Consider the following 24,715-nt stretch of genomic DNA (forward strand, 5'->3'; position numbering starts at 1 on the left):
TCTGTGATGGACGTTGAAGGTCTTCCCTCACGTTCAAGATCTTCCACATTTTGCCTTCCTTCCTTAAATGTTTTATGCCAGCGAAAAACACTTGCCCTCAACATTGCTTCATGTTGGAAAGCTTCGCGTATCATGTTAAAAGTGTCCGATGCCGATTTTTGCAAACACACACAAAATTTAATTGCATACACTGTTCCAAGGACGCTTCCATTTCAAAGACTGGTCGCGGCTCGTATGCGTGTCGATGAGCACTTGCGTTTAGTCACGTGACACTTTGGCACATCAGCCCGTATACGCCATCTATCAACCTCTTTTGTTAATACAGACAGCAATATTTCTTTATTCCACAGAAATTAATATTGTGATGAGTGGTTTCGCCACAGTAAAATTAGTCTTATTACTTAATGAACAGCCCACGTATATTAGAAATATGTCATTAAAGCAATGTTTACTGCTTTCACCATCAGAAGTCCTGAAACATGCACTATTTCTTTAAAGCACTGAAAAAAATTAAAAAAAATTGCAACATATTACTTAACTGAGAATCCTGAATGCAAAACTGCAAAGGGACAATTTTGGTAATGTATTTACTTCCCCATATTCATCTGCAATAAGCCTTACTTGCTTCCCTTTTTTACTATTATTTGCAAATGAGGGTTCTCCCTTCCTCACACACACACAAAATGAATAATAACAGTAAAAAAAAATAACTGGTTGCAAAGTCAGTTAATGGAACAAACCCAAACTCAACATTAGTAGAATTCAAGATTGGCATGACAGGCATAAGAAGCATCAATGGAAAAGAAATAGAACTAGCAGAAGAATGGGATAAGTACCAAATTGAAATAATAGCTATCACTAAAACAAAGGGAAAAAAAAATCATGAGAGATTATTCTAAGTAATAAATACAAGATGTTATATTCAGGAAATGACAACAATCGTGGAAAGGGGGTAGCAATAGTATTCACATAAAAATGTCAAGCATAATTAAACAGATTGATATAGGTAAATATTGAAATGGTAAACTGGACAAAGGTATTTATTTGTGCTAATATCTTCATTTATGATTAATATGATTCTGCCATTGATGTCATCAATTTACACTAATTTCCAATTGTTTGGAATACTTCCAATGAAAAGTTTGGTTAGTTATTCAGCTAGATCAAGGTTCACCATCGTTATGGAGTACTGTGGGTATTTCATCAATTCCAATCATCAAAATCATCAAATCATTATTTCTTCCTCTAGGATTATCAGTGCTATATCTTTCTCGCTGGTGGATATATATGGGTGAAAGCTTTCTTAGCTTTCTTTTTTAAAGATATCAGATAAGTAATTGTACCAGATGTGTTCTATTGCTCTAATATTTCCAGTTACTTTGCCTTAAGAATTGTTCATGGTGAAGGAATGTTGTCTTTGGTAAACTCTGTGGAGTAGAGAAATTTGGAGTAGTCATGATGTAAATAGGCTTCTGTACATCTCCTTATCATTTACCCAATCTATTTTTGCATTTCAGCTTATTCCATCTAATTGGTTTTGTAGGCTTCTGAAATACATACTTTGTTTCGGTCATTATATAGTTCATGCAAATCTTCTTTAGCCTGCATTTTCCACTCCCATAATCTAATTAAATCAGGGTTATCCAGTGATTATTTGATTTTATTATTTTTTCTAAAAATCTGTCAGCTGAATTGGTTATAATATTTTTCAGAAACTTGCATTCATTTTCAACATTAACTTCTTCCTTGTTTTGTCTTTCCTTTATACATCAATTGATCTCATTTTTGTATGCTGTTTTAACAGAATCCAAGTGGAGTTTTTCCAGATTTGATTTGAAGTGCTTTGTTTCTTTTAGCATGCATGTGTGTGAATTTTAATTATCTTGGCAGAGAGAAGTTTGTGATCTGTATTCAGTTCAGTACTACAAAGGGTTTTGACATTCAAAACAGAAGATTTCAGAGTTGTGCAAATTTTATGTAATTTTCAGTATTTGAACTTGGTGAAGAATAGGTGTATTATTTGTGAAGCGGTTTATAGAAACATACGTTTGTAACCATGATGTTATTTTCTCTATAGAAATCAAGTAGATATCTATTTCAAATTTATCCATTACATCATGCATGTTCTGTATTTAAGCTTTGTAGATCTGGAAAACATGTAACAAGATGCTAAGAGGAAAGCTGCTCAAAACGCTCCAGTTATATGGTGTAATTAGACATTACATTAAGCAATACAAAGTCTCTGTTTGAGTTGAAAATCAGCAGTTAGAAGTGAAGTAGGTACAGGAAGATGGTTTAATGTTAAGTTAGGTGTGCAACAAGGGTGTACATTATCTCCACTGTTATTCATCATCTATATGGATAACATTATAATGGAAAGCAGTATTAAACCTGATACCAAAATTGGAGATGTTAATCTCAGCTCTTTACAAGTCTGTAGAATTCCCAGACCAAAGTGACTAACTACTGTAATAAATTTGATATGATAATCAGCATTAAAAAGACAAAGATGATGAAAATAGGCAAGAACATTGAAAACATCAACTGCACCCTGAATAAAGAACCTATAGAACAAGTAAAACATTTCAGCCTATTTAGGCACACTTTTTAGTGAAGGTGGCATATTAATTTGGAAATAGATAGGAGAATTAACAAAGCTGGTATGGATGGCAGAAATTTAACTGAATAAATTTATATGGAATAAAACAGAAATTAGTCAAAACACAACACTGAACTAGCTGCATACAAGACAGTGTTCAAACCAATTTTAACTTAATTTACTTTAGAACCAAGCAGATATTTCTACAACTATTTTTCAGGAAGGGGAAAGCAAATAAAGCAAAATTAAAAGTGCTTGGGGATGATGATTCCCAGAGAATCATCATCCCCAAAGGATGGGATAAAGTCAAGAAACCATGGTTACCCCAATAAATACCAACAGTTTCTTTGGTATTTATTTCTCAAGAATAAGGAGAAAGATGATTTTTTTTTTTTTTTGCCTAAATTCACATTAGTGAACTTTGCGCTATAATAAACTACTTCTCTGGTCCCGATGGGCTTACTATATCAGCTTTTCTGCAATTTTTTTCTTTTTTGTATATTTACACTTTGAATTTCTTGGACAGAAGATTGAAACTAATAGTATCATTAAATTAACAATAATGGTTAATTCTATTACAGTTTTTTCACATTAATCAGCCATACAATAAAAATCCAAAATAAATCCAAAGAGAGATATTTATATAAATATATATACGTTTTTATTTATTTTTACATAAATCTTGCCCATAATTTTTTTTTTCTCCTTCAAAACTGAAAGCAGTGTTACACACTATGGTCCCACATATAGAGCTTAGGCTTCTTGACAAAAGAGGGCTAAGCCCCAACATTATCCTGTGCTATCCAACTCCAAACCTGGGAAATCATGAAGTTGTTCTTTGGTAGTGCAGCCTGCAAGGTGTGGAAAGAAAGCCCAAAGGAACTTGAGCACATGAGGCGATCAATAATAAGAGTTTACAATGATTGCATGGCCAGCACCAGATGTCATTCTGAACAACGGCTGTGAAGCACAGTCATCCTACAGTGTTTCTTTTTCCAGTTATTCCACAAATTTATGCTAATTTCTTGTTCTCAAAATGAACAGGCCTGAATCCAAATCCTATCTATAATATGGATTTTATTCTGAACTTTTCAACTGAAGGTGAGCTAACCATTCTCTTAAGGAGGTGACAAGACTGTTCCCCACAAGATTTTTTATTATATACAAGCAGACAAGCTGGTCAAAGAATATATGTAATTGATAGATAAAAGCATATCTAGAAAGGATTAACCACCTTATTACAGAATTAATTACATTTTATAAAGACAAGATAGTTGGTCATAAAGGGTCAGTGAGTTTAACAAAATGGTAAGATGAGATTTTTATATACATATACCAGCTGGCCTGGTTGGCTGAGTTGTTAGCATACCTACACTCCAACCAACAAGCTATGATTTGAATTCTGCTGTGGGCATGGATGTTTGTGATTGTCTTTAGGTGGAAGATGAATTTCATTGTCCAGTGAGAGACCACTGCCCCACTTATCAGATGCCTGAAGTGGCTTGAAAAAGTTGCAAGTTTGATCTCTAGAGCAAGGTTTCTGGATTATATCAAAAATAAATTAAAATTATAAAACTAAATTAAAAAAAATATCATCATCATCATCAAATTCCTGACATATACTCTCAAGGGGTGTACAGGATATGATAGTAGTAAATGAAAAATTTACATCATTACTAACTTCCTATCTACAATTTTCCTCCAAATCAGTCTGTTACTTGTCAAGACTCCAATATTATCATTACCAGATCTTATATTTCTATAGTCTAAAGCACATTGCACCGTATCAATCCACCTATATCTTGGTCTTCCTCTGGATCGTTTTCCTGCCAACATGGCAGAGAACACTTGTTTTGCTAATCATTCTTCACCCATTCTGTTTAAGTGGCCATACCACCTGAGATTAGCTCTTCTAACGCATTCCTGGATGCTGACAATGTCAAATGTTCTTTCCTAATATCCTCATTTTTAATATGATAATGCCATTGATGCCATCTGTTCTGCCAATAAACTTTCTCATGACTCTCATATCTGCAGTCTCTAGTCTTTGGTCAAGTGTTTTACTTCTGACCCAGCTGTCAGATCCAAAAGTTAAAACTGATTTGAACACTGTCTTGTATACAGCTAATTTAGTGTTCCAACTAATTTCTCTCTTATTCCATATTAATTTATTCAATTGACTTCCAACCATACCAGCTTTGTTGATTCTGTTGTCTATTTCCATATTTAATTTACCATCTTCAGTAAAAATCGTGCCTTAAGTAGCTGAAATGTTTTATTTGTTCCAAAGGTTCCCTGTTCAAAACACAGTTGACATTTTCAACAATTCTGCCTATTTTCATTGTCTTTGTATTTTTAATGCTAAACTTCATACCATATCTATTACAACAGTTATTCAATTTAGTCAGAGAATCTTGCAAACTTGTAGCGGATTTATTTAGAAGTATAACATCATCTGCATAAAGCAGAGAGCTGACATTAACATTTCCAATTCTGATATCATGTTCAATACCACTTTCCATCATAATGTGATCCATATAGATAATGAATAACAGAGGGGATAATGTACATCCTTGTCTCACACCAGATTTAACATTAAGCCATCTTCCTGTACTTCCTTCAATTCTAACTGCCTGACTTGCAACTCAAATAAAAACTAACTATTGCTTGGTATAATGCCCCATTGACACCATATAACTGTAGCATATTGAATAGCTTCTCTCTTGGCACCTTATCATATGCCTTTTCCTGATCGACAAAACTTAAATACAGATCTTTGTTATATTCCCATGCTTTCTCCACTATTTGTCGTAAAGTGAAGATCTGATACTGACAGCCTCTAATTGGCCTGAATCCAGCTTGTTCTTCACCAAGCTTTTCTTCCACAATTCTTCTCAACCGTTTTTCAAGTATACTTGCATAGATTTTGCCAGGAACACTCAGTAGGGAAATACCTCTGTAATTCTCACATTCAGTTTTATTTCCCTTTTTATATATGGGTACTATTAGAGCTCTACTCCAATTATCGGGAATTCATCCCTTTGTCCAAGCTTTCTGAACTATGCAGTGCAGCCACTGTAAGACTTTTATACCACCATACTTCACATTTCTGGTCGAATATCATCTACTTCTGCTGCCTTTCCTCATTTCAACCCTTTGATGGCTTTTTCTACTTCAAGTATGGATATTTATTCCTGACTGTATGCCTTTTGAGTGTTTTTTACCACTGTGCTATCACTGCTTGTTTCAATTAGCAATTTTTCGAAGTAATTATTCCATACTTCAAGGATATCTTTTTCTCCTGTTTTCATGTCACCTTTATCATCTCTAATTCCTTTTACAACACTCTTTCCTCCATTCTTAAGCTTCAACAACCTCCAGAATATTTTGCCACCTTCTTGATATTTATTTTCTATATTCTTGCCAAAGTCCTCCCATGACTTTTGTTTAGCTAGTTTTACACAGTCTTTCGCTTTCTTACATTTGTCTCTGTATTCTCTAAGAGCAAAAGCTGACTTATTTGCCAGGAACTTTTGATATGCTTTCTTCTTTTCCTTCACTGCCTCTTTAACTTCCTGTGTCCACCATGGAGTTCTGATTTTTCTATCCTTGCAGACAACCTCACCACATGCCTCTCTATCTGAATCAATCAGGATTTCCTTCAAGGCTTGCCACTGAATCTCCAAGGTTTGGTTCCTGTTTTCAAACTCTTTCATTTTTTTTCAATAATATTTCTGTATTTTAGTCTACAGTTTACATCTGAGAGCTGCTCAACTTTTATTCGCTTTAAAACTTTCTTACATGTTATTCTTTTCAATATGAAATTCAATTTTATCCTGCTCAAGACTAAATAGTGATCACTTCCAATTTCAAATCCTCTGTACACTCTGGTGTCCTGCACCAGGGAGAAAACATCACTATCAACAATAACATAGTCAATGAGACTTTTCTTATTCCTTGCATCTTCTCTCCATGTGAATTTGTGCACAAAAAAAAAAAAAAATATATATATATATATATATACATACAAACTTGATAAAAATAGGGAAAAAAATTCTTAGCCCACCTTGGGCACAAAATGCACTATATGTTTGCAAATAGCCTTTCGCAGGTGGGAACAACATAAAAATGCTAATTAATTAAATGATTAACAATTATATAAATACAAAACTTCTCATAATGAATATACCTAGTTATTTTAGGTATTCAATTTTCAGATGACTATCTTCCAAATGTGAGAAAATGTCAATCATTCTTATTCAAGTTATGATGGTACAGTAAGGCTTTTTTTTTCCTTATTAATGGGTGCATATAAAATATAATTATGACAAAGAATTATTTATCTCATAATATCTTTGGTTGAATGGAAATCTGACAATATTAAAGACAGGCCAGTTAAAGATCAAAGTTAAGTAACTAAGAGACCTTCATATAGCATGTAAGGAACGCAGAGAAATGATCAGAACTTCTGACTCAATATCCAAATCCTTACCACTTGTGTGTATCCAGTTATTATGTATCCACTTGACTCCACTAGCCATTGTGTTACATGATACATTACTGCAGAAGGAAGGTGATTGCTTGATAGTGTCCAATGAATAGATGGATGGCTAGACCTGGCTACTCAATGAACAAAAACAGGCTTGCAATTTCATAATTTGCTGACCAAACTGTATTCTATATTGGACAAATAACAAAAAGCAAAAAAATTTCTAAATGAGAAATCAGATAATCAAGACATACAGTATATTGCATTCTGAATTTCGTAATCTAATACACCATATATTGGATTATTGATCTCAAAGAGACGTAGTCATTTTTTTTTTTTTTTATGATTGGGGTGGAATGACTTTAATGAGAACTTTGCAGTTGCTGACAATTTAAACAGTGTTAATAATTTAAAATAAGTATTATAAGAAAAGAGCAGCTTAAATTACTTCATTTTACACATGGATGATCAGTATATAATTAAGAATTATCATTCCTGAAAGCACACCCAAACTCAACATCACCAGAGTTAAAGATCGGTACTATCAACATAAGAAGCCTGAATGGCAAAGAAATGGAGCTAGCTGATGAATTAGATAAGCACCAGATCGACATAATAGGTGTGACTGAAACAAAAAAGACAAAAACTGGAGAGATCTTTCTGAACAATAAATGCAAAATGTTATATTCAGGAAATGACAATCAAGGAAAAGAAGGAGTAGCCATAGTTTTCAACACAAAATACGAGGCTAATCTTCTTGAATGGCAGGCAGTCTCAAGTAGAGTAATGTGGGCATATATGAGAATGGGGAACTGGACAATGAGACTTAGTTGAGCCTATGGTCCCACAGAAGGTTCTACTAAGGTAGAAGTGGAGGAATTTTCTGATGCTTTAGAAAAAGCAACTGACACAATGAAAAAGGAAAAGTTGGTCCTTGTTGGGGATCTAAACAGCAGAGTAGGAAATGATTGTCAGACATACAAAAATATTTTGGAAAATTTGGAGAAAAGAGCAAAGCCAATAATAATGGCAAATACCTGTTGGATTTCTGCTCAGGACATGGACTGGTTATTACTAACACCATGTTCCAACATAAAAATGTGCACAAATTCACATGGAGAGAAGAGGCAAGTAATAAGAAAAGTCTCATTGACTATGTTATTGTTGATAGTGATGTTTTCTCCATGGTGCAGGACACCAAAGTGTATGGAGGATTTGAAATTGGAAATGATCAATATTTAGTCATGAGCAGGATAAAATTGAATTTCGTATTGAAAAAGAATAACATGTAAGAAAGTTTTAAAGTGAATAAAAGTCAAGCAGCCCTCAGATGTGAATTGTAGACTAAAATACACAAAGATTATTGAAGAAAAAATGAAAGAGTTTGAAAACAGGAACCAAACCTTGGAGATTCAGTGGAAAGAAAACCCTGACTGATTCAGCCAGAGAGGCATGTGGTGAGGTTGTCTGCAAGGATAAAAAAATCAGAACTCCCTGGTGGACACAGGAAGTTAAAGAGCCAGTGAAGGAAAAGAAGAAAGCATATCAAAAGTTCCTGTCAAATAAGTCAGCTTGTGCTCTTAGAGAATATAGAGACAAATGCAAGAATGCTAAACACTGTGTAAAACTAGCTAAACAAAAGTCATGGGAGGACTTTGGCAAGAATATAGAAAATAAATATCAAGAAGGTGGTAAAATATTCTGGAGGTTGTTGAAGAAGCTTAGGAATGGAGGAAAGAGTGCTGTAAAAGGAGTTAGAGATGATAAAGGTGACATGAAAACAGGAGAAAAAGATATCCTTGAAGTATGGAGTAATTACTTTGAAAAACTGCTAAATGAAACAAGCAGTGATGACAGCTCAGTGGTAAAAAAACACTGACCAGGCATGCAGTCAGGAATACATATTCATACTTGAAGTAGAATAAGTAATCAAAGGCTTGAAATGTGGAAAGGCAGCAGGAGTAGATGATATTCGACCAGAAATGCTGAAGTATGGTGGTATAAAAGTCTTACAGTGGCTGCACTGCATAGTTCAGAAAGCCTGGACAGAGGGACGAATTCCCGATGATTGGAGTAGAGCTCTCATAGTACCCATATATAAAAAGGGAAATAAAACTGAATGTGAGAATTAGAGGTATTTCCCTACTGAGTGTTCCTGGCAAGATCTATGCAAGTATACTTGAGAAACGGTTGAGAAGAATTGTGGAAGAAAAGCTGGGTGAAGAACAAGCTGGATTCAGGCCAAATAGAGGCTGTCAGGATCAGATCTTCACTTTGCGACAAATAGTCGTGAAAGCATGGGAATATAACAAAGATCTGTATTTAAGTTTTTTCGATTTGGAAAAGGCATATGACAAGGTGCCAAGAGAGAAGCTATTCAATACGCTGCAGCTATATGGTGTCAATGGGGCATTATATCAAGCAATACTTAGTCTTTATTTGAGTTGTAAGTCAGCAGTTAGAATTGAAGGAAGGACAGGAAGATGGTTTAATGTTAAATCTGGTGTGAGACAAGGATGTACATTATCCCCTCTGTTATTCATTATCTATATGGATCACATTATGAAGGAAAGTGGTATTAAACATGATATCAAAATTGGAGATGTTAATGTTAGCTCTTTGCTTTATGCGGATGATGTTGTACTTCTAAAGAAATCCGCTACAAGTCTGCAAGATTCTCTGACTAAATTGAATAACTATTGTAACAGATATGGTATGAAGGTCAGCAATAAAAAGACAAAGACAATGAAAATAGGCAGAATCATTGAAAATGTCAACTGTGTTGTGAATGGAGAACCTGTGGAACAAGTAAAACATTTCAGCTACTTAGGCACGATTTTTACTGAAGATGGTAAATTAAATATAGAAATAGACAACAGAATCAGCAAAGCTGGTATGGTGGGAAGTCAATTGAATAAATTCATATGGAATAAGAGAGAATTAGTCGGAACACTAAATTAGCTGTATACAAGACAGTGTTCAAACCAGTTTTAACTTATGGATCTGAGAGCTGGGTCAGAAGTAAAACACTTGACCAAAGACTAGAGACCGCAGATATGAGAGTCCTGAGAAAGATTAGAGGTGTGAACAGATGGCATCAATGGCAATATCATATTAAAAATGAGGATATCAGGAAAGAACTTGGCATTGTCGGCATCCAGGAATGCGTTAGCAGAGATAATCTCAGGTGGTATGGTCACTTAAATAGAATGGGAGAGAAAAGATTAGCAAAACAAGCGTTCTCTGCCAGGTTGGTAGGAAAACGACCCAGAGGAAGACCAAGATATAGGTGGATTGATACGGTACAAAGTGCCTTAGCCGATAGAAATATAAGATCTGATAATGTTGGAGTCTTGACAAGTAACAGACTGATTTGGAGGAAAATTGTAGATAGCAAGTTAGTAATGATGTAAGTTTTTCATGTAGTACTATCATATCCTGTACACCCCTTGAGGGTACATGGCAGGAATTTGATGATGATGATGATGATGTCTTAAGAGATATTATGTTGAAAAATAAAAATAATTTTGAAATTATAAATTCGTTTTTTCATTGTTAGGCCAAGAACTTATCAGATCACTCTCATGTATGCATCTATTTACTATTCAAGAAAATTATTATTTTTTTCTTGTGATAAACAACAAGGCACTTCACAGTGAAATACAAGGAATACTATATATGTCAGTGTTTAAGACAATATATGAAGTTTAAAAAAATATACATATTTCAAAAACCAAGGGTCATCTTAAACTGTAGGTATGAAGTCTGAACCTTTGAATTCAGAAATGGAAAATCATCATGCAATCATCTGGCTCCTGCAGTAATGCACCATGTAACAGTGTTATGTCAGATGCTAATAAGCTATCAGCATATTAACATACTGATAAATTTACATGTTTTGTACATAAACATGTATATCTAATAAATGTATTCAGTAGGGCAAGAATATAGTATTTTTGCTTGAATCCTAACGAACCATATTGGCGATCACCCACAACATACAAAAACTAAGAATAGTGTAAACTTAACAATTTTACTGTTCATCTCGGAATTACTTTGGAAGGTAAGACCATTTATAAGCTACAGCAAAGAAAGGTTAGGCAATTGCTGTGCCTACTTTATATTCAAGTAATGTATATATAAACTGGAAAGTGTAAAACTGTCATTCTATATGGTGTCACGTATAGCACAAAATAAACATTATGAAAAGAGACTGGGGTGGAGGTCATCTTATATGTCCAATCACCTTGTACACTAGCATATACAGTAATATATATATAAAATTCAATCATACCTTCATATATTGATTTTCTGTGTTAATACACAACAGATTGGCTACAGTTCTCTCTGATAAACGAATAGCTGTAAAAAATATATATATAATTACTATTTATTTCTAGATCATATAAAACTTCAGAATATGTACACAGAAATGAAACAAGAACTAGAAACTGCAGATATGAGTTCTCAGGTATATTAAGATAGTGAACAGACATGTCAATGGTAGTAATATAATAAAAATGAAAGGAAGACCGGAAAGGAACTTGACATTATTAATATAAAACTTTCCATTAATAATGGAAAGGCATTTGGTTTCTGCAATATGTGTATCCTATAAATATTTCTATGGCAAATGTTAATCTGAAACAGCATCAATCATTCCCCAACTCATCTGTTGGAATGCATGCAGCTGCTGCCCAACATCCCTTTCACAGTAAACCTCGAAACCCACAGAACAAGGTCCTTTACCTCCTTCATCCCTGCTAATGCTGTATTGTGGAACAGTTACCCCCTCCCTTTATGCGTTTCCCAAGGAATACAATATACAGGCTTTTAAATCATATGTAAACAAGATTCTCCTTTTCCAACCCACTACCAATACACGACACTAACATACTATAGGTTGAACCAACCTCTTGTGTATGAGCCCAACATAAAACAATAAATAAATAAAAAATAAGAGAGAGAAATCAGAGATGGTATAAGCATCACACAGAATGAGAAATGAAAGATTAATACAGAAAAGTTTGAACAAATATATAGCAGTAAAACTTATGGATGCAGATAGGACCTGTAGGATTTGCTTTAAAAACAATAAAACATCTGAAGATTTCGTTAAATTGGAAACCTGACACGTGAAAGAAAAAAAAAAAAAAAGCAAAGTGGAAACTAGTCATGTTTTTTTTTAATATCCATATTTTTAGGTAGGGTATATGCTTGTACAAGTTTTGTGTATAGACAGATTACATGTGAGAAAATTATCTTAATTTCCTGGAGATTAAAAAAAATGTGTGTATATATATATATATACATATATATTTCTTTTTTTTTTTAAGTGATGCTAAACACAAGATGTACAGTTTAGAGTATAATTAAGAAAAATAATAAAAAAAAAAAAAAAAAAGAAAAATAATATTATATTAAAAATAAAATTAAGAAAACTTAGAGATAATTAATGAATGGAGGGTTAGGAGTAAAGAAGAAACTTATTAACATTAGATTTGAGAATTGCTTTACAAGATAAATGAAATTCATTTATCTTGTAAAGTACTTACAAGATAAATGAATACAGCAGGAAATATTTACCGACAGTGTTCCAGGGAATTTCAGGGTGTGAATTAGTCCATTAAGAAGATGCTCCTTATGCAAACATGTTGGAAAGTATCAGTGAAAACGAAAAAGCAGAATGAGAAGAGGCAACACCAAAGGAGCAATATTTCCTCTAATTTCTGCCAGTTCCATGTGTGTGTGTGTATGAAAAAGATTTTGCATGCAAATGTGAGCACTACCTAGTGCTCACAATAGCGAAAAGTCAAAATACACAAACTCTTAATTTGATAGCTTAAAACTGGTGACTTTGTTAAAAGATCTTGTATATTGCATGCTAAATATATTTCTATAAGAGTAACCTAAATGCTTATTACTTCCTAGATATTTAAATACTGCATTTACCTGCAGTTCAAAAAAAAAAAAAAAATTTGTCACATTTGCACAGCCACTGAAATTTAAATGAATCTGCAGTTCATTTTGCTTTTAATTTATTAGACAGTGATATTTTTAGGGTTAAACACACTAAACCCACTAATGTAATTTCTCATATTACATTATTATAATTTATTTAATTATATTAATTAATATATTAATCAATAAGTGAATATTAATGTTGTCTCATATTTTGTCTAGCTATCACCCTGTAAATCTGTGAGCACTAAATTAGTTCACTCCATGTAGCTACAAATTCATCATTGTTTGCATGAGTTCCAGTGATTGTACTATCTAGACAGTAGACTAAACAAATGTACCATTGCAACCTGCTAACATCAGAATCAATTTACCCACACGGTGCAAGCTAAAAGTAACTAATTAGAGTGCATTAAGTTGGAAGGGGTTAGAGTAATAGTGGAGTGGAAACAATGGAGAAATGACTAAATAAAATAAGAGAAAAGTATGATTTATCACATAATTGAATTTTATGGTACATTCAAAAATTTACTGTAAATTAGAAATTCTGAAAGCAAATTTTTGAAATTCTTGAAAGCAAAAATTTGGAAAGAAGTAAAATTAAAAAATGGGATGGTGAAATTTTTCTATGCCACAATTTAAAGATGAAATATTTAATGTAGTTTCAAGTGCACAATGCTGTGATATTCATTTTTGTTAATTAGCATATCCAATCTATCATTATCTACTTTACAACTTGTCAATTGATTTTTTATTTTTTGGCCACATGAAATTTTTAAAGTGCTTGTAGCACATTTATGGGGATGATATGCTCTACTCAAAAACATGGATATTTTTCAAACTACTTCAATAAGCATTGTGGATGATAACAGGCAATGAAAATCATCCACCTACAAAAAGCTACGGTTAGATTTAAAAAGATTCAAACCCACAGCTTTAAGGTGGAGAACAGAGATACTAGCTGATACCATGCCTACTTTCTAGTAGATAACAAATGAATATAAAAATATATTAATCATCCTTACCTGATGATTTATGAGTCCCATCCTTAATTTCTTCTACCTGATAAAGTCTTAAATCTGGTCCAAATGTAATAAATCTGAAAACAGAAAGGGCATATATTAAACATGCATCAACTCTTCAGGATCGAGATTAATATTCTTTCAGAAATTTATATTAACACTTTCACTTCCACATTTTCATGCCCAATTGGCTCAAAACTGTGCTATTTAATATGCCACTACCACATAGGCATTATACTTTAAATAATCAATACATTGACAGTTATACAACTCTCATGAGTCTTTTAACTCTATGGAGAACTGGATCAAGAAGTTGTTTTATAGATGGTATACTGTGCAAGAGTGGAATAAAACGACTACTTGTCGATATCTGAAGTTATTGTGCAAATTATTCTTAACATACTTAGCAATGAACTACAAAAACCTTTCAAAATCCAGAAAAATTCAAAATTTAAATTAACAACAATGAATAAGTCAAAAGAATTTGGAAAACCTTTCATGTTAACTATTTAATAATAAGAAGCATTTTATTTGAAAGCATATGATAAAAAATACTGATACAAAGAATCTAATCCTACTAATCTTGCTAGCCACACAATACCACCTCCAAGAGACTCATTCCTCATCCATCCTGTCTTACTGAAAAATTTCTTCTAAACCTATTTTATAAAATCTCTATAGTAACTTACGTCTCTATCATATCTCCTCCTTCACCACTATCAAATTAATTTTGTGGCCAACAGTTTTGCAACCCAGAGGTTTACTTACCTCTTAATTCTGTCTGCTATGCCCCTTACCAAGAAACAAAGGCAACTAAATCTGTGCAATAGTTTGAATGTGGTATTATCAAATCCTTATACAGAGGGGTAATAACCTCCTTATCTCAGGTTATTAGTACATGTTCATCAACATCAAAGTGATCCTGTGCACAGGCCACCTAGATGTCAAATACTATGTTCATCATTACACCCAAATTCCAAGCCAAAACTTCCTGCATTCAAATTCCATCAATGTAACACACAGCTTATAAACTTTCATTCTAAAATGATTACTCTTTGCCAAACTGAACTAGCAACTGTTATCCTTTGTTCACACTTTCATCCATTTAAAAACCAAAAGAGAGAAATAGCTAATAAAAGTGATGTATAAATCCTGCAAGATTATTAAAATTTATACTAAGAAAAAGAAAAATTGTGGATGGGAAATTTGGAGAAAAACATGCCAGATACAGGATAAAGAGGTTGTCCAGATCAGATTTTCACATTAAGACAAATAATAGAGAAATCATGGAAATCATGAAGAGAAATCATGGAATATAACAAGGATCTTAATTAAAAGAAACACACACAGTGAAAATTATTTAATTGTAAATATTTCATCCCAAGTATCTTAGGACATCATCAGTAGAGTAGTTTAAAACAATAATAGGAATAACATACAGTTAGGGCGCATGATTACAATAGAATCTCATTAAACGTGAACGTGTTACAGAAAAAAAAAAAAAAAAATTAATTATTTAACACAATTTTGTATGACAATTTCCCATACTTAAGGAATAGTAAGAACGTCGTTGCGGTTTAAGTTTGGTCTGTGTAGTAGGGCTTCAGCACTTTCTTTATATAGACGTTCATGTTTAAATAAAGATCTATGTAAAAGTTTCGACTTTTCCAAATGGATCCTATAGTTTGGGTTTTCAACTCCGTGTTGAGAGGGAGACCAGATTTCCTGCGGCTTGAAAAGATGAATGTGGTCTTGATGTTCCGAGATGCGTTTCTGTACAGACCTACTTGTCTGTCCAAAGTGAGACAATATGCATGAGCATGGAATTTCATAAACGCCAGGCAACATCAAAGGTGAGAGTTTGTCCTTAGGAGAAGGTAACAAGTTGTAAATTTGATTGATAGGTTTGTAAGTAGTGGCAAAATTGTATTTCTTCATAATTTTAGAAAGACGTTCGGAGATGCCTTTGACGTAAGGTATGGGAATCCTATGGACTTCTTCCAGTCTGGTTTGATGTGTGAAAAGTGACTGATGATTTTTTGAGTTGTTTTCGGATTATATCCATTTAGGATGGCTGTATTTTTGATTACTTCTAATTCCTGATTTAAAGATTCTTCAGAGGAGCAGAATTTGTGTGCTCTGGAAACTAGTGATTTAATAATGCCAGATTTCTGAGATGGATGATAAGTGGAAGAATTGCGAATGTAGCAACCTGAGAATGTAGGCTTGCGAAAGACAGACGTGGTGATGGAACCATCTTCTTTTCTTTGGATGTGTAAATCCAAAAAGGAGATACCCTGTGGAGATTCTTTTTCTAACGTAAAGTTGATGCGATGATGAAGGTTAATTTTTATCTAGAAACAGTTGTAATTCATGTTCGGGATGATCCCAGCCTGCAAATATGTCGTCGATATATCTTAACCAAATTTTTGGTTTGGATTCAAAAGTGAATAATTTTTCTTCAAGGTGTTCGTTATTTAAAAAACAAGGATCTGTAATTAAGTTATATGGATTTGAAAATGTTATGGCAAGATGCCAAGAGAAAAACTGTTTACAAGACTCCAACTATGTGGTATAAATGCCATATTATATCAAGCAATATAATCTACTGGAACTTGTTCATTGATAGTCAGAACTGAAGGAGATACAGGAAGATTGTTTGATGTAAAATCAGATGCAAAACAAGGGTGCACTGATTTTACATCAAACTATAGATAACAATTTTTTTTTTTTGTAATGGATCACATTATGAAGGAAAGTGGTATTAAACCTGGAGATATTATTATTATTATCTGAGACCTCCATGGAGACAAGGACTCATCCAGGGAGGCTATAAATCGCCCAAACCCGCTGTCATACTTTCTATTAACACACTAGATGCACTCACTACCCATAAAGGCAAGTTATTCCACTCACTCACTGCCCTGTGAGAGAAAAAAACCTAGCCCTTATCCCTTTCTTGACTGCAAACAAATTTAACTTCCATGGATGCCTCCATGTTCTCCCCCCCACCTTCCATATAACAAAAAATTGCATCAGACGATACCCAATAACACCCATTCAAAAGTTTATAGACCCCTTTCTCCTGTTAATCATAGTTTGTAATCCACATACAATCTGTTCTCATAATCTAAATCCCATAATCCAGATATAATCCTTGTAACTCTTTTTGCATCCCTTCTACAGTTCTTTATCCCCTTGGAACCCAGGAGACCAAATCTGCACACAATTATCCAGGTGTGGTCTTATCAAGGCCTTATAAGGAGGCAAAAATGACTTCCTTATCCTTACATGTCAGGGTTCGCTTCAACATACCAATTATCCTCTGAGTTGTATTTGCAACTTTTGCCATGTGATCTCTGAACTGCAAATTCCTATCCACCATTATGCCAAGATCCCTAACCTCGTCACTTTCTTGTAGCATAACCCTGCTAACATAACATGTCAATGGAAATCTTATCATGCCAAAGTGCATAACTTCACACTTACTAACATTAAACTGACAGCCAATTTCATTTTTCCAAATTTCCAGCCCATTCAAATCATTTTGTAAGTGCTGGATATCAGTAGCATTCCTGTTTGCCTTGGTTATATTTACATAATTGGCAAACAATTGCAATCTTGCACATCTCCTGTTAGACCCTTCTTAATGTCAACAATGTACAGATTGAACAACAATGGCTCAAGGACTAAACTCTGAGATACACCACTGGTCAGCTTAAATCTGGCAGATTCACACCCACCATATACCACCTTTTGATATCTGCCTGTCACCCATCCACTGATCCATATATACTATATCCACTGATAGACAAGTCAAGAATTTATAATCCAATCCCATATTCTCCAGTTTATGCAAGAGCCCTTCGTGTCATATCCTATCAAATGCTTTAGCAAAATCCAACATTATCATAGTGTATCATATTATATCCCTTTATCCAACTCAGCCATAACATTGTTATAAAATATGAGCAAATTGCTAAAATATGACCTTCCTTTAGTAAACCCATGCTGCTCCTTACAGAGAATAGCATGTATATCTACCCATTTCTGTATGCAAGTTCTTACCAACTTGTCTAAAATCTTCACTTCCAGACCAGGCACATCAGTTTTTGCACCACCCTTGTACAAAGGAACTGTCATACATTCCTTCCATTCCTGTGGTGTATAATATATATAATATATATATATTATATATATTATATCCAATATATTATATAATATATATATAATATATATTATATATATTATATACAAAATCCAACATTATCATAGTGTATCATATTATATCCCTTTATCCAACTCAGCCATAACATTGTTATAAAATATGAGCAAATTGCTAAAATATGACCTTCCTTTAGTAAACCCATGCTGCTCCTTGCAGAGAATAGCATGTATATCTACCCATTTCTGTATGCAAGTTCTTACCAACTTGTCTAAAATCTTCACTTCCAGACCAGGCACATCAGTTTTTGCACCACCCTTGTACAAAGGAACTGTCATACATTCCTTCCATTCCTGTGGTGTATAATATATATATATATATATATATATATATATAATTCCTGTATATATATAATATATATTATTGTTAAAGATACCAAGCTATTTTAATTATTATTATTTAACTATTAATTATATTATACCTAACTATTATTATACCCAAGGTAAAATACTTTCTACAATATAAATTATTAAATATATATATATATATATATATATATATATTCCTGAGCTGAGACTCAAGTTATACAAACACGTGAAAGGCCTAGCCAATTTAGTTGAATATTCCTCTAGCAAACATGCTGATATTCCATACGTCCCTAGTGACAAATTCTTATCCAGGTTATGCAACAGCTCTTCAACCTCATTTTCATGCATCTCTAACTCTTCATCTAATATGGCAGTAGCACTGTGCACCATGTTATATACACCTGGTTGATATATCTTAGCAAAGTGAGCACTCATTAACTGAACAATCTCATTAGCTTCTAACAGTAGAGTACCATCTGCATTCAATATTCTTCCACCATTCTTTCTTTTGTTTGTGGCATAACAATAAAATTCTTTTGAATTGCCTTTAGCTTGCATAGCCAATTTCATTTCATACTCCAACTTAGCTTTCCACACACTACTAATTACTTTTCTGGCCTGAGCTTTATATATTTCATAACTTATCTCACTCTTATTCTCACGATATTCTTTCCACATCATCTTCTTGTGGATATCTTGCTTAATAAGGTGAACATCCATTTGACTCATAACCTATTTATTCTTCAAACACCAGGGATACATTCAGATACCGTCTCATTTAAGCACTTTTTCAAAGATTCCCATGCATTGCAGACTTTTTTTCCCCCATTCAGTAACTGATACCATGGGATCAAGGATAGTATTCTCCTAAGTTGATCACAATTTCCAGCTTTGTAGTTCAGCATGTAACCTGTTCTAATGGGATCATCAATATAATTAGATACTTCCCAAATAAGCACAGAATGATCACTGTCACCAATTGGTGGTAAAATAGTCATTCTCAACAGAGACCCCCCCCCCCTTCTGATGCTATAAACAAATCTAATAATCTTTGACCTTGAGCTCCTTCTTTCACATGCTGCTTGAGATAGTTGTCTCGTAACAATATAATAAATTACTCTTCATTCTTATCATGAGATTTCTCTTCTATCCAATCAATGTTTGGATAATTAAAGTTACCCACCCATAAGGCTAAACTGGCAATGCATTTCTTCGTCCCCTGGTAACTAAGCCACCAGGTATGTAGCAACATCCTACCATATATTTTATTTTATTAGCCTCCACTTAGGAGGAGAGACATTGTTACATGGGACATTGTTACCATCATTGTTTTCTTGTGTTTCTACTCTAACTGGACTTCTGATAGCATTAGTAGTAATCCCCAGTGGCATGTTTAGATATTTCCTGCTCCTAGGCCCGCAGAAAGTGCCACCCTTCATATTTAATGAACATGTTGATTTACATGCATATCCTATTCATATCATAAATTCATAATATAAATATATATATTATGACTCGCCCAAAATGTCCTAGAATATTCTACGTCTTGCCGCTCGCTCAGTGAAGGTATTTATCATATCCTCTTAGTCTAGTGCCCTTGTAATATCGCTCTCAATTTGTAGAACTGCCAAGTTGCTGAGCCTTTCTTCTGTCATAGTTGTTCTATGGTAGTCCTTCAACCTTTTGAGGATGGAAAATGATCATTCAGCTGAGCAATTTTTTGCCATCTTACACAGAAAAATCATAACAGCAGTGTTCAGATTGGGATATATACACTGTAGGGCTTCCTGTCGAATTTTTCTGTGAAAGTTGTAGGAATGTATTTATTTCTAGGCCATTTGATTTCGGGTGCAGTCTGAAGTGCAGACATTCATTTACAAATTCAGGTTCAAATCAGCCAAAAAGTGTTCTTGAAGTTTTTTTGCTCCTTTCATGACATCCTTTTCACATATCACATACATCATTGTGAGAAACCAGAACTCCTTCGAGAGGTTTCATACGACACTTTTCTTTGATTCACTTCAAATGAGACTGTGCAAAATTGTGTCATAAGTATCAGTCTTGAAACTGACTGAAACTAGTCTTCATTTTCGTTACTTTCATCTGCGCTGTCGTCAAAAAACCTGGTGGGCTTTTTCTTCCTCTTTTTCTCTTCCTCATACAAGTCAACTACACTACGTTTCTTGCCCTGTTCTTCATAGGATTCATAGAGTAACTCTAGTTCTTTGAAATATTCTTCGAGGGACCCGTACAGTTCACACACAGTTCCTATATCAATGTTTACACTTTGTAATTTCTTGCTTGTGGCATTCATTCTTGGGAGAATATCACCCCATAGGTAGGTCATGATCCCAACCTTCAGTGACTGAAGTTGCTGTAGAATCCCACTTGCTTCGCTTTGCGTAACTTCCTTCTGGGTGGTGTCATTTTCAATTTCGGACAAAGTGGAAATTATTTCCTTCCATCCCCCACGAAGACTCCGACAGGCATCATCACGAGCTGACCAATGAGTAGGCAAAGGATGTTTGATTACTTTTGCAGAAGTTTCCAGGTGCTTTCTTAGAACATTCCACCGATGTGTTGAAGATGTGAAAAATATGTACAGTTTCTGAAGGACATCAAAAAAAGCAGAAGAGTGCCGACAGGATTCAGCAGCGCAAGTACCAATTAGAGACAGAGAATGTCCAGTGCACAGTGTGAATTCTGTCAATGAATTTATTTCACGAATTCTTGCTTGCAGTCCTGTGTACTTGCCTGACATGTTACTAGCATTATCATATGCCTGCCCTCTGTGATTTGCTACATCAATTCCAAGCTCATTTAGTGAAGTCAAAACTGCCTCTTTTAACTCTTCAGATTTGTGACTTACGTTAGGAATGAAACGCAAGAAATGCTCCACAGGAGTTCCATGTTTTTTCACATATCATACAATGAAGGACAGCTGATCAACATGAGACAAGTCAGATGTTGAGTCAACACTTGTGGAATAGTATTTAGCTATTTTAAGTTCTCCCACAATAAATTTGATTACTTTCTAGCCCATTATTTTAAGAAATTCCTCATATGTGGCAAAGGAAAGATAGGAAATGAAACCCTTTCCTTTTTCCACACTTTTGGCAATGTGCTCAGCAAGAAAGGGATGAAATTCACTAATTAACTCTAGACACATCATTACATTTTTATTATACATATATTATACCGAAAATGTCATCCTTTAACCTCAAAGCAAGTCCTCTACTGGCCAATGTTTTTACAACTGCAACTACTACTCGTTTTAACACTGCCTTCCAGTACTTAATTTCTTCTTCCAGGTTGCTGAGTTATTTGTAAGTTAGTTCTCCCTGCAAGATTTTCTCTTTGTTTCAGAGCTATCAGACAGTTCATATATCTAGATGCTTTCTCGTCATGACTCACTTGTGCTTCTGCATTTTTCCTGTCATTAAATCCACTGCCAAAGTGACTATTGTCAGCTTCCCCTCCACCAAAAAGGCTACAAGGAACACAGAAGATCTTTCTGGTACTAGCAAAGTAAACAAGAAAATCTCTTATTATTTTTTTTCCATTAATCAGATTCCTCTCAATCAGTTTCTCAGAAACATGTCTTACTTTGTCAGGATAAGCTCTTTGTGATTTTGGAAGATCACTGTCTAAATTTTGTGGAAACCCGTTAACTGATATATTCACGTGTTACATCATTTAGAATCCACTCAGCTGGGTGATTACTCACTATCACCTGTACTGCCAAATTGTTAGGATATGTTGTAGGTATGTCATTTGAAACAGATACAATTTCCATCTCCTCAACCACTTCTTGTTCTTTTTCCAAATCATAATTACTATTAGCAGATAGCAACGCAAAAAAACTGTCCAGTTTTCTTGTCTTTGATACTACTTCATTAATTTCGCTTCCTTTTCTTTTCTCCTCTTCTTATATTCACTACCACTAAGTCGCTTTCTACCGTCACTCATGTTTAAAAATTTAAATAGTAATTTAAAACATGCAGGAAGTATCAGAATGATTTACACAATTTATAACTTTTTAAAAGCAAAAACAATAAAAAAGTATTATCTCCACTCTGATGACAACATATGACAAAGGCACTGAAAATTCTAAAAATAATTTCAGATTTGGCATTCAGATTTAGATGTTAACTGTCTCAAAGATATCAGGATACTGAACTAAAGAGTTGAAGGAAGGGCAACAATTAACAATCTTAATTTGAATTCGAAATAATAAAGAAGGAAAAGTTGTTACAGTTAGTAAGAATAACACCGACACAAAATTAATTAGCTTCAATCTCTCCCGACCGCAATCCCTATTGCCTCTGTGTCAAGTTACCAACAACAATACAGAAGCTTTCCATGCACATGTCTCGGTCTGTATAGTTATGCAGAATCTGATTACATGCCAATATGCTTGCAGACTAACTTACAATGAGGAAAAGAAAAATATTTCTCTACTTGTGAGTAGATGCAGCATATATACGAAACATGTTATTATGAGAGCCTGGAAATTTCCGCCACCCCTCAAAATTAGGTATATGATTACCAGTGGCATATTTAGGTATAGGCCCAGGCCTATACCTAAATATGCCACTGGTAATCCTCCCCCTGCTCCTCTCCCATCTCTTTTGTCATTCCTAAAAATTAGTATACCCATGACACTCGATCCTAGTTGCCATCTGGTAGCCAGATTTCACAAATGCCAACAATCTTAGGCCACACCTTATTCAATAAAGAAACAAATTCAACCCCTTTGTTTCTAATGTTCCTGGCATTTGTGAATAAAATAACAAATAACCACCTAGCTTATTCTTATAATTAGATATGCAATCTATTTGGCCTTGTTGCAGAACTTCCTCTTTTCCCCTCCCCAGATATACTTAAAAGGTCTGAACCCAAAGCACATTTTTTCCATCCCTTCACCAGATACATAACCATGTTCAAAGCCATTCATATCTTTATTACATTTGCATATGATAGCTGAACTTTTGCACACATTTTTTCCATTCCTCCCTTGATGATCTAATTTCCCTGACTTTCTGCATTATGTGTCATTCCAATAAGTAATTTTTCTAGGCTCCTGATTGAATATTAATATTAATCTCAACTCCTTAAGTTATGCAAAATGATGTTGTGCTCTTAAAAAAATATAACACAAGTTTACAGGATTCCTTAAATAAATTGAATAAGTGCAACAAATTTGGTATAAAAATCAGCAATATAAAGACTACAAAAGTAGGCAGGAACTTTGAAAACATCAGCTACATCATGAATGGAGAACTTAGAATAAGTAAACATTTCAGCTATTCAGACAATTTAATATGAATATAGCAAATTAAATAGGGAAATCGAAAACAAAATTAGTTCAATTAGTTCATTATATCTAGAATAAGAGAGAAATTAGTCAAAATACTAAATTAGCTGTGTACAAGACAGAGTTAATTTTAACTTATACATCTTGGTATTGGGTTATGAATAAAACACTTGATCAAAGACTAGAGACCATAGATACGAGAGGTCTGAGAAACATTAAGGGAATTAACATATGGCATCAATGGCAGTATCATATCAAAAATGATAATATTAACAAAACCAGACCCAGAAGAGATACCAAAGTTGCAGTAATGCAGAAATCATATATATGTGATATACAAGCAGTGAAAAGGTGTCATACGTTATTAAAATACTCTGAATTAGAGCCAGCTGTTGAAAGTTTTTTTCACTTGGGTTACAAATTAAATGAAAAGATATAAGAAATTACATTCTTGTTTAACACTTTATCCAATTATAAGCAAACAAAGTTTGTTCGTGAAGTTTCTTAGTGACTGGGCTGCTCGTATATAAAAGCTAAAGAACACAATAATCACTTTAGTATCCCATAATGCAAAGTATACATCCTTTCAACCTTGGTATCCTTTCTGAGTCTGGCCCTCACTGATGAGGCCTCAATAAAGGTTGAAACTGGTTTGGGCAGTGGCCCTTCCCATAATGCATAGCATTATACACACTAAAGGATGTATTTTGCATTATGGGATACTAAGCAATTAATGTGAAGTCATTAATCTCTATATGCAAGTAGCCTTGTCATGAAGAAACTTTACATGCAAA

The 24,715-nt window shown here is 34.0% G+C and overlaps 1 protein-coding gene across 3 annotated transcripts in view; it reads right to left on the reverse strand.

Moving 5' to 3' along the window:
* Nucleotides 1-24,715, reverse strand: part of mio (GATOR complex protein mio) — a 349,531-nt gene that overhangs the window by 311,794 nt on the left and 13,022 nt on the right. For all 3 annotated transcript variants that reach the window (XM_090394033.1, XM_090394032.1, XM_090394034.1), the window contains exons 3-4: nucleotides 14,075-14,148; nucleotides 11,383-11,450 (exon numbers count right to left, since the gene is read on the reverse strand). In XM_090394033.1, the coding sequence (XP_090250159.1) occupies nucleotides 11,383-11,450; nucleotides 14,075-14,148 (142 nt within the window). The remainder of the gene's footprint in view (nucleotides 1-11,382; nucleotides 11,451-14,074; nucleotides 14,149-24,715) is intronic.

This window comes from Typopeltis vanoorti, chromosome 6 (assembly GCF_054136105.1).
Source record: "Typopeltis vanoorti isolate ZY-2024b chromosome 6, IOZ_Tvanoo_1.0, whole genome shotgun sequence".
Lineage (NCBI taxonomy): Eukaryota > Metazoa > Arthropoda > Arachnida > Uropygi > Thelyphonidae > Typopeltis > Typopeltis vanoorti.